The sequence below is a fragment of the Ovis canadensis genome, chromosome 7 (assembly GCF_042477335.2).
Source record: "Ovis canadensis isolate MfBH-ARS-UI-01 breed Bighorn chromosome 7, ARS-UI_OviCan_v2, whole genome shotgun sequence".
Classification (NCBI taxonomy): domain Eukaryota; kingdom Metazoa; phylum Chordata; class Mammalia; order Artiodactyla; family Bovidae; genus Ovis; species Ovis canadensis.
The window spans coordinates 81077175-81093756 of NC_091251.1; the positions used below are offsets into that span (position 1 = coordinate 81077175).

The 16582-nt window shown below is 37.6% G+C and overlaps 1 protein-coding gene across 7 annotated transcripts in view; it reads left to right on the forward strand.

The window, feature by feature from the left end:
- The window catches only part of KIAA0586 (KIAA0586 ortholog), a 138265-nt gene that overhangs the window by 47186 nt on the left and 74497 nt on the right, over positions 1–16582 (forward strand). For all 7 annotated transcript variants that reach the window (XM_069596716.1, XM_069596719.1, XM_069596718.1 and 4 more), the window contains 2 exons: positions 7645–7844; positions 16339–16498. In XM_069596716.1, the coding sequence (XP_069452817.1) occupies positions 7645–7844; positions 16339–16498 (360 nt within the window). The remainder of the gene's footprint in view (positions 1–7644; positions 7845–16338; positions 16499–16582) is intronic.

The following is a 16582-nucleotide window of genomic DNA, read 5'->3' on the forward strand; positions in this document are numbered from 1 at the left end:
ATCAGGGTACATGTGTCTCTTTCAATTCTGATTTCCTCGGTGTGTATGCCCTGTATTGGGATTGCTGGGTCGTATGGCAGTTCTATTTCCAGTTTTTTAAGGAATCCCCACACTGTTCTCCATAGTGGCTGTACTAGTTTGCTTTCCCACCAACAGTGTGAGAAGGTTTCCTTTTTTCCACACCCTCTCCAGCATTTATTGTTTGTAGACTTTTTGATGGCAGCCATTCTGACTGGCGTGAAATGGTACCTCATTGTGGTTTTGATTTGCAGTTCTCTGATAATGAGTGATGTTGAGCATCTTTTCATGTGTTCGTTAGCCATCTGTATGTCTTCTTTGGAGAAATGTCTGTTTAGTTTTTTGGCCCCCTTTTTGATTGGGTTGTTCATTTTTCTGGAATTGAGCTGCAGGAGTTTCTTGTATATTTTTGAGATTAATTCTTTGTCAATTGCTTCATTTGCTATTATTTCCTCCCGTTCTGAAGTCTGTCTTTTCACCTAGCTTATAATTTCCTTCGTTGTGCAAAAGCTTTTAAGTTTAATTAGGTCTGATTTGTTTATTTTTGCTTTTATTTCCATTACTCTGGGAGGTGGTTCATAGAGGATCCTGCTGTGATTTATGTCAGAGAGTGTTTTGCCTCTGTTTTCCTCTAGGAATTTTATATTTGCCTATGTTTTCCTCTAGGAATTTTGTAGTTTCTAGTCTTACATTTAGATCTTTAATCCATTTTGTTTATTTTTCTGTATGGTGTTAGAAAATGTTCTAACAGGCCAACAGGTGGTTGGCCAGTTTCCATAGCTCCACTTGTTAAAGCGATTGTATTTTCTCCATTGTATATTCTTGCCTCCTTGTCAAAGATAAGGTGTCCATAGGTGCATGGATTTATCTCTGGGCTTTCTATTTTGTTCCATGGATCTATATTTCTGTCTTTGTGCCAGTACCATACTGTCTTGATGACTCTACCTTTGTAGTATAGTCTGAAGTCAGGCAAGTTGATTCCTCCAGTTCCATTCTTCTTTCTCAAGATTGCTTTGGCTATTCAACTTCCATACAAATTGTGAAATTATTTGTTCTAATTCTGTGAAAAATACCGTTGGTAGCTTGATAGGGATTGCATTGAATCTATAAATTGCTTTGGTTAATATACTCATTTTCACTATAAAGATTCTTCTGATCCATGAACATGGTATATTTCTCCATCTATTAGTGTCATCTTTGATTTCTTTCATCAGTGTTTTATAGTTTTCTATATATAGGTCTTTTGTTTCTTTAGGTAGATTTATTCCTAAGTATTTTATTCTTTTCGTTGCAATGGTGAATGGAATTGTTTCCTTAATTTCTCTGTTTTCTCATTGTTAGTGTATAGGAATGTTAGGGAAATTTGTGTGTTAACTTTATATCCTGCAACTCTACTATATTCATTGATTAGCTCTAGTAATTTTCTGGTGCAGTCTTTAGGGTTTTCTGTGTAGAGGATCATGTCATCTGCAAACAATGAAAGTTTTACTCCTTCTTTTCCAATCTGAATTCCTTTTATTTCTTTTCTTGCTCTGATTACTGTGGCTAAAACTTCCAAAACTATGTTGAATAGTAGTGGTGAGAGTGGGCATCCTTGTCTTGTTCCTGACTTTAGGGGAAATGCTTTCAATTTTTCATCATTGAGGATAATGTTTGCTGGGGGTTTATTATATATGGCTTTTATTATGTTGAGGTATGTTCCTTCTCTGTCTGCTTTCTAGAGGGTTTTTATCATAAGTGGATGTTGAATTTTGTCAAAGGCTTTCTCTGCATCTATTGAGATAATCATATGGTTTTTATCTTTCAATTTGTTAATGTGGTGTATCACATTGATTGATTTGCAAATATTGAAGAATCCTTGCATCCCTGGGATAAAGCCCTCTTGGTCATGATGTATGATCTTTTAAATATGTTGTTTTTCTGTTTGCTAGAATTTTGTTAAGGATTTTTGCATCTATGTTCATCAGTGATATTGGCCTGTAGTTTTCTTTTTTTGTGGCATCTTTGTCTGGTTTTGGTATTAGGGTGATGGTGGCCTCATAGAATGAGTTTGGAAGTTTACCTTCCTCTGCAATTTTCTGGAAGAGTTTGAGTAGGATAGGTGTTAGCTCTTCTCTAAATTTTTGGTAGATTTCAGCTGTGTAGCCGTCTGGTCCTAGGCTTTTGTTTGCTGGAAGATTTCTGATTACAGTTTCGATTTTCATGGTTATGATGGGTCTGTTAAGATATTCTATTTCTTCCTGGTTCAGTTTTGGAAAGTTATAGTTTTCTAAGAATTTGTCCATTTCTTCCAAGTTGTCGCATTTTATTGGCATATAATTGCTGATAGTAGTCTCTTATGATCCTTTGTATTTCTGTGTTTGTTTTGATTTCTCCATTTTCATTTCTAATTTTGTTGATTTGATTCTTCTCCCCCTTTTTTTTTTTTTGATGAGGCTGGCTAATGGTTTGTTTATTTTATTTATCTTCTCAAAGAACCAGCTTTTAGCTTTGTTGATTTTTGCTATGGTCTCCTTTGTTTCTTTTTCATTTATTTCTGCTCTAATTTTTATGATTTCTTTCCTTCTACTAACCCTGGGGTTCTTCATTTCTTTTTTTTTCTGGTTGCTTTAGGTATAGTTAGGTTATTTATTTGATTTTTCTCTTGTTTCTTGAGGTAAGCTTGTATTGCTATGAACCTTCCCCTTAGCACTGCTTTTACTGAATCTCATAGATTTTGGGTTGTTGTGTTTTCATTTTCATTTGTTTCTGTGCATATTTTGATTTTTTAAAGTTTCTTCTGTGATTTGGTGGTTATTCAGAAGTGTGTTTAGCCGCCATATGTTTGTATTTTTAATAGTTTTTTTTCCTGTAGTTGACATCTAATCTTTTCACATTGTGATCAGAAAAGATACTTGAAATGATTTCAGTTTTTTTTAATTTATCAAGGTTAGATTTATGGCCCAGGATATGATCTGTCCTGGAGAAGGTTCCATGGGCACTTGAGAAAAAGGTGAAATTCATTGTTTGGGGGTGAAATGTCCTATGGATATCAATTAGGTCTACCTGGTCCATTGTATCATTTAAAGTTTGTGTTTCCTTGCTAATTTTCTGTTTAGTTGATCTAACCATAGGTGTGAGTGGGATATTAAAGTCTCCCACTATTATTGTGTTACTGTTAATTTCCCCTTTCATACTTGTTAGCATTTGCCTTACGTATTGTGGTGCTCCTATGTTGAGTGCATATATATTTATAATTGTTATATCATCTTGGATCGATCCTTTGTTCGTTATGTAGTGTCCTTCTTTGTCTCTTTTCACGGCCCTTATCTCAAAGTCTATTTTATCTGATATGAGTATCGCTACTCCTGCTTTCTTTTGGTCTCCATTTGTGTGAAATATCTTTTTCCAGCCCTTCGCTTTCAGTCTGTATGTGTCCCTTGTTTTGAGGTGGGTCTCTTGTAGACAGTATATGTAGGAGTCTTGTATTTGCATCCATTTAGCCAGTCTTTGTCTTTTGGTTGGGGCAGTCAACCCATTTACATTTAAGGTAATTATTGATAAGTATGATCCCGTTCTGAGAAGGCGATGGCAACCCACTCCAGTGTTCTTGCCTGGAGAATCCCAGGGATGGGGGAGCCTGGCGGGCTGCCGTCTATGAGGTCACACAGAGTCGAACATGACTAAAGTGACTTAGCAGTAGGAGCAGCAGCACAATCCCATTGCCATTTACTTTTCTGGGGGGATTCGAGTTTATAAACCTTTTCTGTGTTTCCTGTATAGAGAAGATCCTTCTAGCATTTGTTGAAGAACTGGTTTGGTGGTGCTGAATTCTCTGAGCCTTTGCTTGTCTGTAAAGCTTTTGATTTCTCCTTCATATTTGAATGAGATCCTTGCTGGGTATAGTAATTCTGGGCTGTAGGTTATTTTCTTTCATCACTTTAAGTATGTCTTGCCATTCCCTCCTGGCCTGAAGAGTTTCTATTGAAAGATCAGCTGTAATCCTTATGGGAATCCCCTTGTGTGTTATTTGTTGTTTTTCCCTTGCTGCTTTTAATATTTGTTCTTTGTGTTTGATCTTTGTTAATTTGATTAATATGTGTTTTTGGGTGTTTCCCCTTGGGTTTATGCTGTTTGGCACTCTCTGGGTTTCTTGGACTTGGGTGGCTATTTCCTTCCCCATTTTAGGGAAGTTTTCAACTGTTATCTCCTCAAGTATTTTCTCATGGCCTTTCTTTTTGTCTTCTTCTTCTGGGACTCCTATGATTTGAATGTTGGGGTGTCTAATATTGTCCCAGAGGTGTCTGAGGTTGTCCTCATTTCTTTTAATTCGTTTTTCTTTTTTCCTCTCTGATTCATTTATTTCTACCATTCTATCTTCCGCCTCACTTATCCTATCTTTTGCCTCAGTTATTCTACTGTTGGTTCCCTCCAGAGTATTTTGTTCTCAGTTATTGCATTATTCATTATTGAGTGACTTTTTTTTATTTCTTCTAGGTCCTTGTTAAACTTTTCTTACGTCTTTTCAATCCTTGTCTCCAGACTATTTTTCTGTACTTTGTTTTAAAGATTTTGGATCATTTATACTATCATTATTCTGAATTCTTTTTCAGGTAGACTCCCTATCTCCTCCTTTTTGGTTTGGTTTGGTGGGCATTTATCATGTTCCTTTACCTACTGAATATTTCTCTGCCTTTCATCTTGATTAGATTGGCCTTTCTGTATGCTGTAGGTTTGTGGTTCCTCTTTATTGTGGAGGTTCCTCCCTGTGGGTTTGGTTGGACAAATGGCTTGTCAAGGTTTCCTGGTTAGGGAAGCTTACATTGGTGTTCTGGTGGGTGGAGCTGGATCTCTTCCCTCTGGAGTGCAAGGAAGTGTCCAGTAGTGAGTTTTGAGGTGTCTGTGGGTTTGGTGTGACTTTTGGCCACCTATATTTTAATGCTCAGGGTTATGTTCCTGCGTTGTTGGAGAATTAGCTTGGTATGTCTTGCTCTGAAACTTGTTGGCTCTTCGGTGGAGGTTGGTGTCAGTGTAGGTATGGAGGCTTTTGGATGAGCTCTTGTCAATTAATGTTCCCTGGAGTCAGGAGTTTTCTGGTGTTCTCAAGTTTTGGATTTAAGCCTCTTGCCTCTGGCTTTCAGTCTTATTCTTACAGTAGCCTCAAGGCTTCTCCAGCCATACAACACTGATGATAAACCATCTAGGTTAGTGGTGAAAAGATTCTCCACAGTGAGGGACACCCAGAGAGGTTCACAGAGTTACATGGAGAAGAGAAGAGGGAGGGGGGCATAGAGGTGACCAGAAAGAGAAGAGGGGGGATCAAAAGAGGAGAGAGGAATCTAGCTAGTAATCAATTCCCTATGTGCTCTCCACAGTCTGGAACAGTCAGAGAGGTTCACAGAGTAACACAGAGAAGAGAAGAGGGAGGAAGGAGATAGAGGTGACCAAGAGGAGAAGAGGGGCAGTCAAAAGGAAAGAGATAGATCTAGCCAGTAATCAGTTCCCTTAGAGCCTAACTCTTGATTGACACCTAATGATAAAGTCATTTTGTCATGTTAGAAGAGACTTCTTTGAAAGAAGACATGTAGGAATACAAATCCTAAAGAAAACCAAAACCAATTTATCCAAATAATTGCTCCAAGAATATTTCAAAATCTGTTGAAAAAGCAACAGATGGAAAATGTCAGTCAAAATGAAACTGAAATTAAAAAGAACTAGAAGCTAAAGAGAAGGCAAAGCACCATGAAATATGCCTTGGAGAAACAGGCAGTTGGACTCCCATAGCTTTTGGTCAAGATTCTAGTTGTGGAGATGGTATTCACCAATCCCAAGACAAGGAGACCAGTCCAGGAAAGCAAACAAGTATCTCCAAAGATTCATCCAGTTTATAAGGAATATTATCCAAACTGCCAGATACTTTTTCCTCATTGCTAGGTCAGAATGTCTTGATGGCATATTTTGGAGTGTTTGGATTCTCCAGAGTGCAAAGCAAGGCTAGTAATGGTCCTCTTCGCAGTCCATCACATGGCTCAGGTGGTGGTTTCAGTGAACTAATACAGGCTTTGTCGCCTTCAGGAAAGATTGCTGGCAACGGAATGAAACACCAACACTGCAGAGTGGTTTGAATCTTTGTATTTTAACTCATCGCTTCTTACAGCTGCTTTATTTTATATCCTTTTACACAACAATCTACAGGGCAAGTTGCCAAACACCATAATTCAGCAACTATACAGTGTGCAGCCGCAGGGCGAGATAACCTTTACCTTAACTTATTTACTGCAGCTAAGACTTTGTTTTGGAGAACTTCCTTATCAACTTAGAATCCCTTTTGTCCCTGGGTCTGTTCCTTTTGAGGAATCAGAGAAACATCCTTGTGTGCAAGAAATGTTCTTTTCCCACGGGAACAAATGGAGGATTCTTAGCTGAACATCTCGTTTGCAAGAATGTTCAGCCCTGGTTGAGAGTCTCGTTTACAAGCACTTCTCAACCTTCTTTATACCTTATTCCCTACACTGGGCAGAACATCTCGTTTGCAAGAATGTTCAGCCCTGGTTGAGAGTCTCATTTGCAAGCACTTCTCAACCTTCCTTATACCTTGTTTCCTACAAAAGATGATCTAATATAGAGGGTATTTAGATTCTGTTCTGTTTTCTTTAAAAGCATGTATGTTCACTTTTGTTTTCCTATGCTTGAGTAGGGCTTTTAGGTTTTATAACAGAGATATTCTGATTTTTTATCATGTCGGAACAGGGAATTACAGGAAAGGAGACATATTGACATATATTTTTGAATTTAGGTTTGGGATTATGGTAGTCTTTGCTGTGGTAGCTCCAGAGTAAATTGTTATTACTTACCTCTCAACAAGTGATCCCAAGATATCTGTACCTTCCTTTTAGGGAGTTCTGAGTAATGCTGCCATAGTTGTACTAATTATGGAGTACTCTTTGAGAGGTCATATTTCCATCAAGTTGTATTGATCACTGTTTACATGTTTTCCACACAGAGCTTTAGCGATATAATCACTTTAAGCCTGATAAAGTCTCTTTAGGACATTTTACTGACATCCTATAGTCATACAAGTGAAAATTACAACCCATTTGGAAAATTAATATACCTATAGAGCTGCTGACATCAAGCCCCTAAACTATGTTAAAAGTTTGAGGATTATCTGTAGTGTTAGTAATGGATGTACCTGAAACTAGAAGGAAGTAAGGTTTTTCTTCATTTTTATGAAGAAGCTGCCATTTCTCTAAATATCTCCCTTTAGTCCTTGTGTTTTGTCAGGATCCATCACAGAGTTTCCTGATCCCTTTCTCTTGGAAGTGTAGATTTTTTTTCAGATGAAAACCTTTAAAGTGGCTTCAAATCCTTTTTAATCACTAAATTTTGTAGTGGTAGGGAAGAGGCCATATAAGTAAGTTTTCATTTGAATCTTTTCTTCCCCTGTTTAGTTTCTTCAGAGATGATGTTCATTGTGTGAGTTTCCATCTTATTGTCTTGCATAGTAAGCAGATTTTGTATTTTCTTTTAATTCCTTCTTACACCATCTCATACACATATGTTCACATCTCTAAAATTATAAGAATTAAGACTTAGAATGCAAGCATGTTTCTTTCACACCTATTCTAAAGTTCTTTCATTTTCTAGTGGAAGGAACAAGCAGTGGTGCCCTCCAGCTTTTTGTCGATGCTGGGGTTCCTGTGAATTCAGACATGATCAGGCATTTTGTGAATGAAGTTCTTGCTGAGACCATTGCTGTCATGCTAGGTGACAGAGAAGCAAAGAAACCAGATCCTGTTGTTACAGGTGTTTCTGGAGATGTTTCAACAGGTGAAACACACTTGCCGGTAGGTATGACTTTTTCATGGCTTGAAATCCTGGACAATTTTTAATACCTTTATTAAAAAACAGTAAAATGGACAGATTTTAAATTGGGTCATAAGATCTTAGTTTGTGGTGGAGATTGGTTTATTGTAGTTATGATTACAATAAAAATTACCCTTGTATTTTATTTTAAAAACTCTAAAATCTTAGAAAGTATAATACAGTGAACAGCTGTGTATGCTTTATCTACATTTACCAGTTGGTAACATTTTGACACCTTTTCTTTGTCTTTGTATGTTGTGTATTATATATTCTGTTTTTTCTGGCTGCATTGGGTCTTCATTGCAACACGTGCACTTCTCTTGTTGTGGCTAGAGCCTGTGGACTCAGCAGTTGCGATGTGCTGGCTCTCAAGTTGTGGTGCACAGGCTTAGCTGCCCCACAGCATGTGGGATCTTAGGTCCTTGGCCGAGTATTGAACATTCGTCCCCTTGGAAAGTGAATTCTTAACCATTGGACCACCAAGGATGTCCCTATATATTCTTTAAAAGTCATTTGACAGTTGTAGATACCATGATACTTTACTTCTAAAAGCATCAGCAGTATGTCCTAAGAATAAGATTCTTTATTACATATCCAAAATACCATTATTATGTCCCCCCAGTTTAACATCAATGTGTTAGTACTATATAATATAGAGTCCATATTTGAATTTCTCCAGTTGTTCCAAAAGAATCCTTATAGCTTTTTTCTTTTTAAATTCAAGATATAGCTAACAATCACATGCATTGCTTTTGGTTCTTACATAAACTGATATTTTTAATCTTTAAAAGAAAATATATTTTAAGCATTTCTGTTACTGTTTAATCAAACTTTCTATGTTAAATAGAGTTTCTAATCTATTATAGTAAGATGGAATTATACAAAACCACTCCCAGTGGGCAGGGAGGAGAGGAAGTATCCAGTTAGGAGAGTGGGAGGTGCAAACTATTGGGTTTAAGATAGGCTCAAGGATGCATTGTGCATCACCATATGTAAAATAGATAGCCAGTGGGAATTTGCCGTATGACCAAGGCACTCAAAGCTGGTCGGTCCTTTGTGACAGCCTACAGGGGTGGGACAGGGAAGGAGAGGAGAGGGAGGTTCAAGAGGGAGGGGACATATGTATACCTATGGCCAGTTCATATTAATGTATGGCAGAAACCATCACAATATTGTAAAATAATCCTTTAACTAAAATTTAAAAAAATTAATAAAAGGATGTATTGTATAACACAGGGAATATAGCCAGTATTTTGTAGTAACTGCAAATGGATAGTAACCTATAGAATTGTATAAAAAAATTTTTTTAACCAAAAAAAAAAGAAATTATGCAAAACCAGAATGTACTCTGTATTACCAACTCTTTAAAACTTCATAGTCAATTCTGATCCTGTAGATAATAAAGACATTGTTTTATATTGGTGAAACATTTAAACTGATTTATTTAAAGTATAAACATAAAGTTACATACTTGAATTTTATGGAAATTCATGTCAGGTAATTGGTATAGTGTTATTCAGTTCAGTTCAGTTCAGTCGCTCAGTTGTGTCCGACTCTTTGTGACCCCATGAATTGCAGCACGCCAGGCCTCCCTGTCCATCACCAACTCCCAGAGTTCACTCAGACTCACGTCCATCGAGTCAGTGATGCCATCCAGCCATCTCATCCTCTGTTGTCCCCTTCTCCTCCTGCCCCCAATCCCTCCCAGCATCAGAGTCTTTTCCAGTGAGTCAACTCTTCACATGAGGTGGCCAAAGTACTGGAGTTTCAGCTTTAGCATCATTCCTTCCAATGAAAACCCATGGCTGATCTCCTTTAGAATGGACTGGTTGGATCTCCTTGCAGTCCAAGGGACTCTCAAGAGTCTTCTTCAACACCACAGTTCAAAAGCATCAATTCTTTGGCACTCAGCCTTCTTCACAGTCTAACTCTCACATCCATACATGACCACAGGAAAAACCATAGCCTTGAGTAGACAGACCTTGGTCAGCAAAGTAATGTTTCTGCTTTTGAATATACTATCTAGGTTGGTCATAACTTTTCTTCAAAGGAGTAAGCGTCTTTTAATTTCATGGCTGCAATCACCATCTGCAGTGATTTTGTGGCCCCCCAAAGTAAAGTCTGACACTGTTTCCACTGTTTCCCCAGCTATTTCCCATGAAGTGATGGGACCAGATGCCATGATCTTCGTTTTCTGAATGTTGAGCTTTATGCCAACTTTTTCACTCTCCACTTTCACTTTCATCAAAAGACTTTTTAGTTCCTCTTCAATTTCTGCCATAACAGTGGTGTCATCTGCATATCTGAGGTGATTGATATTTCTCCTGGCAATCTTGATTCCAGCTTGTGTTTCTTCCAGTCCAGCGTTTCTCATGATGTACTCTGCATAGAAGTTAAATAAGCAGGGTGACAATATACAGCCTTGACGTCCTCCTTTTCCTATTTGGAACCAGTCTGTTGTTCCATGTCCAGTTCTAACTACTGCTTCCTGACCTGCATACAGATTTTTCAAGAGGCAGTGTTATTAGTATGCCAGAAATTTGATACATAGTTTTGTTCTATGCTTTATTTATTAACTCATCAGTAATGTATGTAGTACAGATGTTGCCAGGGTTATGATTCTGCCTATACTAATTAATTTTATCTTCTGTCCATATATTGGATATATTTTTATGAGGGTAATTTAGTGAAAAAACATAGAAAACTCAGTATAAATCGGAAATATATGTAGTTGTTAAGAGCGTGAACTTTGGAGCTAGGAAGATCTGAATTTGAACCCTCAGTTCTGTTACTCTAGTTTTGAGATCTACTTTATACTAGAGATAAAATTTTAGAGTTTAAATAATGACAGCTTTACCAAAATCTGCTTTCTGAATGTTAAAGAGGCCAAGTTCTCTTCTCCCATTAGCGTATTGTTCCTTAAGAATTGTTATGACTTCTTTTGCCTTTTAATCTTTGATAAATATTTTAAATTAGTTTTCAAGTACTGTGAAATATTTTGCTGGGATTTTTGTGGGAATTAATTCAGTTTTGGTTGGTTTAATTTGGGGAAGAATTGACATCTTTATGATACTGTATCTTGTTGAGCCATAATACAAGATTTTGTGGAAGATTCAATGAAATGATGTATGAAAGCACTAACCTAGTGCCTGGAACTTGGTAAATACTCAATAACTAATTGTTGATCATTATTACCCATTACCAAGGCTAGTAGAATATCTTTAAATTTCTCATGATAATGACTCAGTAGCATTATATTTGAGAATAGCACTCTTATGCTATTGGCTTATGCAGTAAAGAAGAATAAAACATATAATGTATTTCTTTCACTTAAAAAACAAAGCTAAGAATATGCAAAATGTTAAGCAATGCTATGGAATTTTTTTTATTTTTTCTGCATCACAAGGCTTATGGGATCTTAGTTCCTCAATCAGAAATCAAATAAGGGCCCCAGCAGTGAAAGCACCAAGTTTTAACCACTGGACAGCCAGGGAATTCCCAATGTGATAGAATTTTTAGTATGATTCATGATTTTTAAATTATGTATCAATTTGCAACTCAAAATACACAATGAAGACCAATCACCACACTATAAAAGTATGTTTTAGAAAGGGAAAGACAAATAGAAAATAGGGAAAAGACGTGTAGACAGTTCACAAAGCAAAAGGACATACAAAGCTGAAGGTGGTTAGTCTCACTGATAGTAAAAAAAAAATCATAAATCATTGAAATTTCATTTTTACAAATCAGATTGGAAAAACTCGAAGTCTGATTAATGCCATTGTTCAGCAAAACTTTGGGAAGCATAAATTCTCATACCTTCTGTTAGTGTAAAATGACACTCTTCAAAAGGAAATTTGGCAATATGTATTCAAATTAAGAATTCTGTTAGCCCATTAATCAAGCAGTCCCACCTCTGAGAATTTATTCTGTATGTCAGTCAGTCAGACAGTTCAGTCACTCAGTCGTGTCCGACTCATATGATCCCCCAAAATTCCCCACCCGACTCTAAAAAACACGCAAGGCTTTCTGTATTCCGGTTTTTAAATCTCGTGATATAGTTCAGTTCAGTAGCTCAGTTGTGTCCAACTCTTTGCGACCCCATGAATCACAGCATGCCAGGCCTCCCTGTCCATCACCAACTCCCAGAGTTCACCCAAACTCTTGTGCATCGAGTCAGTGATGCCATCCAGCCATCTCATCCTCTGTCATCCTCTTCTCCTCCTGCCCCTAATCCCTCCCACCATCAGGGTCTTTTCCAATGAGTCAACTCTTCGCATGAAGTGGCCAAAGTATTAGAGTTTCAGCCTCAGCATCAGCCCTTCCTATGAACACCCAGGACTGATCTCCTTCAGGATGTACTGGTAGATCTACTTGAAGTCCAAGGACTCTCAAGAGTCTTCTTCAACACCACAGTTCAAAAGCATCAATTCTTTGGCACTCAGCCTTCTTCACAGTCTAACTCTCACATCCATACATGACCACTGGAAAAACCATAGCCTTGACTAGACAGACTTTTGTTGGCAAAGTAATGTCTCTGCTTTTCAATATGTTATCTAGGTTGGTCATAACTTTCCTTCCAAGGAGTAAGCTTTTTTAAATTCCATGGCTGCAATCACCATCTGCGGTGATTTTGTGGCCCCCCAAAATAAAGTCTGACACTGTTTCCACTGTTTCCCCACCTATTTCCCATGAAATGATGGGACCAGATGCCATGATCCTAGTTTTCTGAATGTTGAGCTTTAAGCCAACTTTTTCACTCTCCTCTTTCGCTTTCATCAAGAGGCTTTTTAGTTCCTCTTCACTTTCTGCCATAACGGTGGTGTCATCTGCATATCTGAGGTGGTTGATATTTCTCCTGGCAATCTTGATTCCAGCTTGTGCTTCTTCCAGCCCAGCGTTTCTCATAATGTACTCTGCATATAAGTTAAATAAGCAGGATGACAATATACAGCTTCGACACACTCCTTTTCCTATTTGGAACCAGTCTGTTGTTCCATGTCCAGTTCTAACTGTTGCTTCCTGACCTGTATATAGGTTTCTCAAGAGGCAGGCCAGGTGGTCTGGTATTCCCATCTCTTTCAGAATTTTCCACAGTTGATTGTCATCCACATAGTCAAAGGCTTTGGTATAGTCAATAAAACATAAGTAGATGTTTATCTGGAACTCTCTTGCTTTTTCAATGATCCATTGGATGTTGGCAATTTGATCTTTGGTTCCTGTACCTTTTCTAAAACCAGCTTGAACATCTGGAAGTTCATGGTTCACGTATTGCTGAAGCCTGGCTTGGAGAATTTTGAGCCTTACTTTACTAGCATGTGAGATGAGTGCAATTGTGTGGTAGTTTGAGCATTCTTTGGCATTGCCTTTCTTTGGAATTGCAATGAAAACTGACCTTTTCCAGTCCTGTGGCCACTGCTGAGTTTTCCAAATTTGCTGGCATATTGAGTGCAGCACTTTCACAGCATCATCTTTCAGGATTTGAAATAGCTCAACTGGAATTCCATCCCCTCCACTAGCTTTGTTCATAGTGGTGCCTTCTAAGGCCCGCTTGACTTCACATACCAGGATGTCTGGCTCTAGGTGAGTGATTATCTTTGTCTTGAAGATCTTTTTTGTACAGTTCTTCTGTGTATTCTTGCCACCTCTTCTTAATATCTTCTACTTCTGTTAGGTCCATACCATTTCTGTCCTTTATCGAGCCCATCTTTGCATGAAATGTTCTCTTGGTATCTCTAATTTTCTTGAAGAAATTTCTAGACTTTCCCATTCTGTTGTTTTCCTTTATTTCTTTGCATTTATCTCTGAGGAAGGCTTTCTTATCTCTCCTTGCTATCCTAAAAATAATACTCAGTTGTGGATGTGACTGATGATAGAATCAAGGTCCGATGCTGTAAAGAGCAATATTGCATAGGAACCTGGAATGTCAGGTCCATGAATCAAGGCAAATTGGAAGTGGTCAAACAAGAGATGGCAAGAGTGAACGTCGACATTCTAAGAATCAGCGAACTTAAATGGACTGGAATGGGTGAATTTGGGCAGGAATCCTTTAGAAGAAATGGAGTAGCCATCATGGTCAACAAAAGAGTGCGAAATGCAGTACTTGGATGCAATCTCAAAAACGACATCATGATCTCTGTTCGTTTCCAAGGCAAACCATTCAATATCACAGTAATCCAAGCCTATGCCCCGACCAGTAATGCTGAAGAAGCTGAAGTTGAATGGTTCTGTGAAGACCTACAAGACCTTTTAGAGCTAACACCCAAAAAAGATGTCCTTTTCATTATAGGGGACTGGAATGCAAAAGTAGGAAGTCAAGAAACACCTGGAGTAACAGGCAAATTTGGCCTTGGAATACGGAATGAAGCAGAGCAAAGGCTAATAGTGTTTTGCCATGAGAACACACTGGTCATAGCAAACACCCTTTTCCAACAACACAAGAGAAGACTCTACACATGGATGTCACCAGATGGGCAACACCAAAATCAGACTGATAATATTCTTTGCAGCGAGAGATTAGTAGGTCTATACAGTCGACAAAAACAAGACTGGGAGCTGACTGTGGCTCAGATCATGAACTCCTTATTGCCAAATTCAGACTTAAATTGAAGAAAGTAGGGAAAACTGCTAGACTATTCAGGTATGACCTAAATCAAATCCCTTATTATTATACAGAAGTGAGAAATAGATTTAAGGGACTAGATCTGATAGACAGAGTCCTGATGAACTATGGACTGAGGTTTGTGACGTTGTACAGGAGACAGGGATCAATTCCATCCCCACGGAAGAGAAATGCAGAAAAAGCAAAATGGCTGTCTGGGGAGGCCTTACAAATAACTGTGAAATAAGAGAAGCAAAAAGCAAAGGAGAAAAGGAAAGATATTCCATATGTATATATATGAAATGACTTGGGCTTCCTTGGTGGCTCAACGGTAAAACATCTGCCTGCAGTAGAGGAGACGTGGAGACACAGGTTCGATCCCTGGGTTGGAAAGATCCCCTGGAGAGGAAAATGGCAAGCCACTCCAATAATCTTGCCCAGAAAATATCATGGACAGAGGAGCCTGGAGGAGCCCAGTTCATGGGGTCAGAGTCGGATATGAGTGAGCGACTAAACAACAAGAACATGAATGACTCAAGCTCAAAAAGCTAAAAATAGAACTACCATATGACCCAGCAGTTTCACTTTTGGGTATATATTCAGAAAAACTAAAAACACTAATTTGAAAAGATACATGCACCCCAGTATTCACAGCAGTATTATTTATACTTGCCAAGCTATGGGAATAACCTAAGTGTCCGTCAACAGATGAATGGATAAACATGTGATTTATATGTACAATGGAATACTATTTAGACATTCAGGCATTAAAAAGAACAAAGTTGCCATTTCCAGCAACAAGGATGGACCTAGAGATTATCATACTGAGTGAAGTCAGAAAGAGAAAGACAAATATCCTGTGATGTGATTTATATGTGGAATCTAAAAAGTTGCAAATGAACTTATAAACAGAGGAGTTACAAATATAGAAAACAAACTTATGGTTACCAAAGAGGAAAGGTAGAGAAGGGCAAATTAGGAGTTTCAGATTAGCAGATATAAGCTACTATATATAAAATAGATAAACAAGGACCTATTGTATAGCATGAAGAGCTATATTCAGTATCTTGCAATAACCTATAATGGAAAAGAAGCTGAAAAAGGTTTTTTATAATGCAAAAAAATCTGAAACACTTTTCTGTATGCCTGAAACTAACACAACATTGTAAATCACCTACATTTTAATTAAATTTTTTAAAGTGGGACTATAGCCAATATTTTGTAATAACTGTAAATTTAGTGTGACATATAAAAATTGTATAAAAATTTTAAAAATTCTAGATATAAAAAAATGACAAGGTTGTATCTGGTAATTCTGTGGATGGGAACTAGTTAGATAGAACATCAATAAGAAAGGAGACTTAATTTTCCCTATCATCTTTTTGGATTTTGAATTATTTGAATTACCTGTTTAACAAATTGATTTTAAATTTTTTGCTTTTTCCTTCTCTAATACTTTTCATCTCTACATTGTCTTCATTTCATTTCCACCTACTTCTTCTTATCCTTCCATTGCTTTTCGTAAGCTCTGTTCTTTTGTACTAAAAGGTTGATTTTTGATACTGTATTAATTAGTTAAAATGCTTTCTTTCTGTTATTTGGTTTACCTAGCTTGTGTGTGGGTTGATCTTCAGATGTTTTCCTCTCTGTATTAGATAAGGGAGCCTTAGATTTCTTGGGAGCCAAATTCTGAGGTAGAGCTGTTTCAATTGTCTGAGGCTTCCTCAGGCTAGTCCTGAAACAAATAGCTAGAGGACTCCATTTTTCACCCCCCCACCCATTTAAATTTTATGTAACTCTGAATGAGATCATTTTATTTTTCAAATTGCCCTTACTTGGGAATTAAAAGCACTACTTATCTTGTTTTATTTTAGGCAAGAGTGTGTACCCCTTTGGCTACCCCACAGCCAACTCCTCCTCGTTCACCTTCATCACCTCCTAAGGAGCACGTGTTGGTAAAAACTCCAGATTCTTCTCCCAGTGTTTCAGATCATGATGTAGCTTTTCCCATGAAAGAAATATTGGCTGAAGAAGGTAGAAACTTTATTTTTATAAATCAGTTTTAATTTTTGCAACTATTATGGTTTGTTGTATGAGAGTCTTTGTAGATTAGTATAC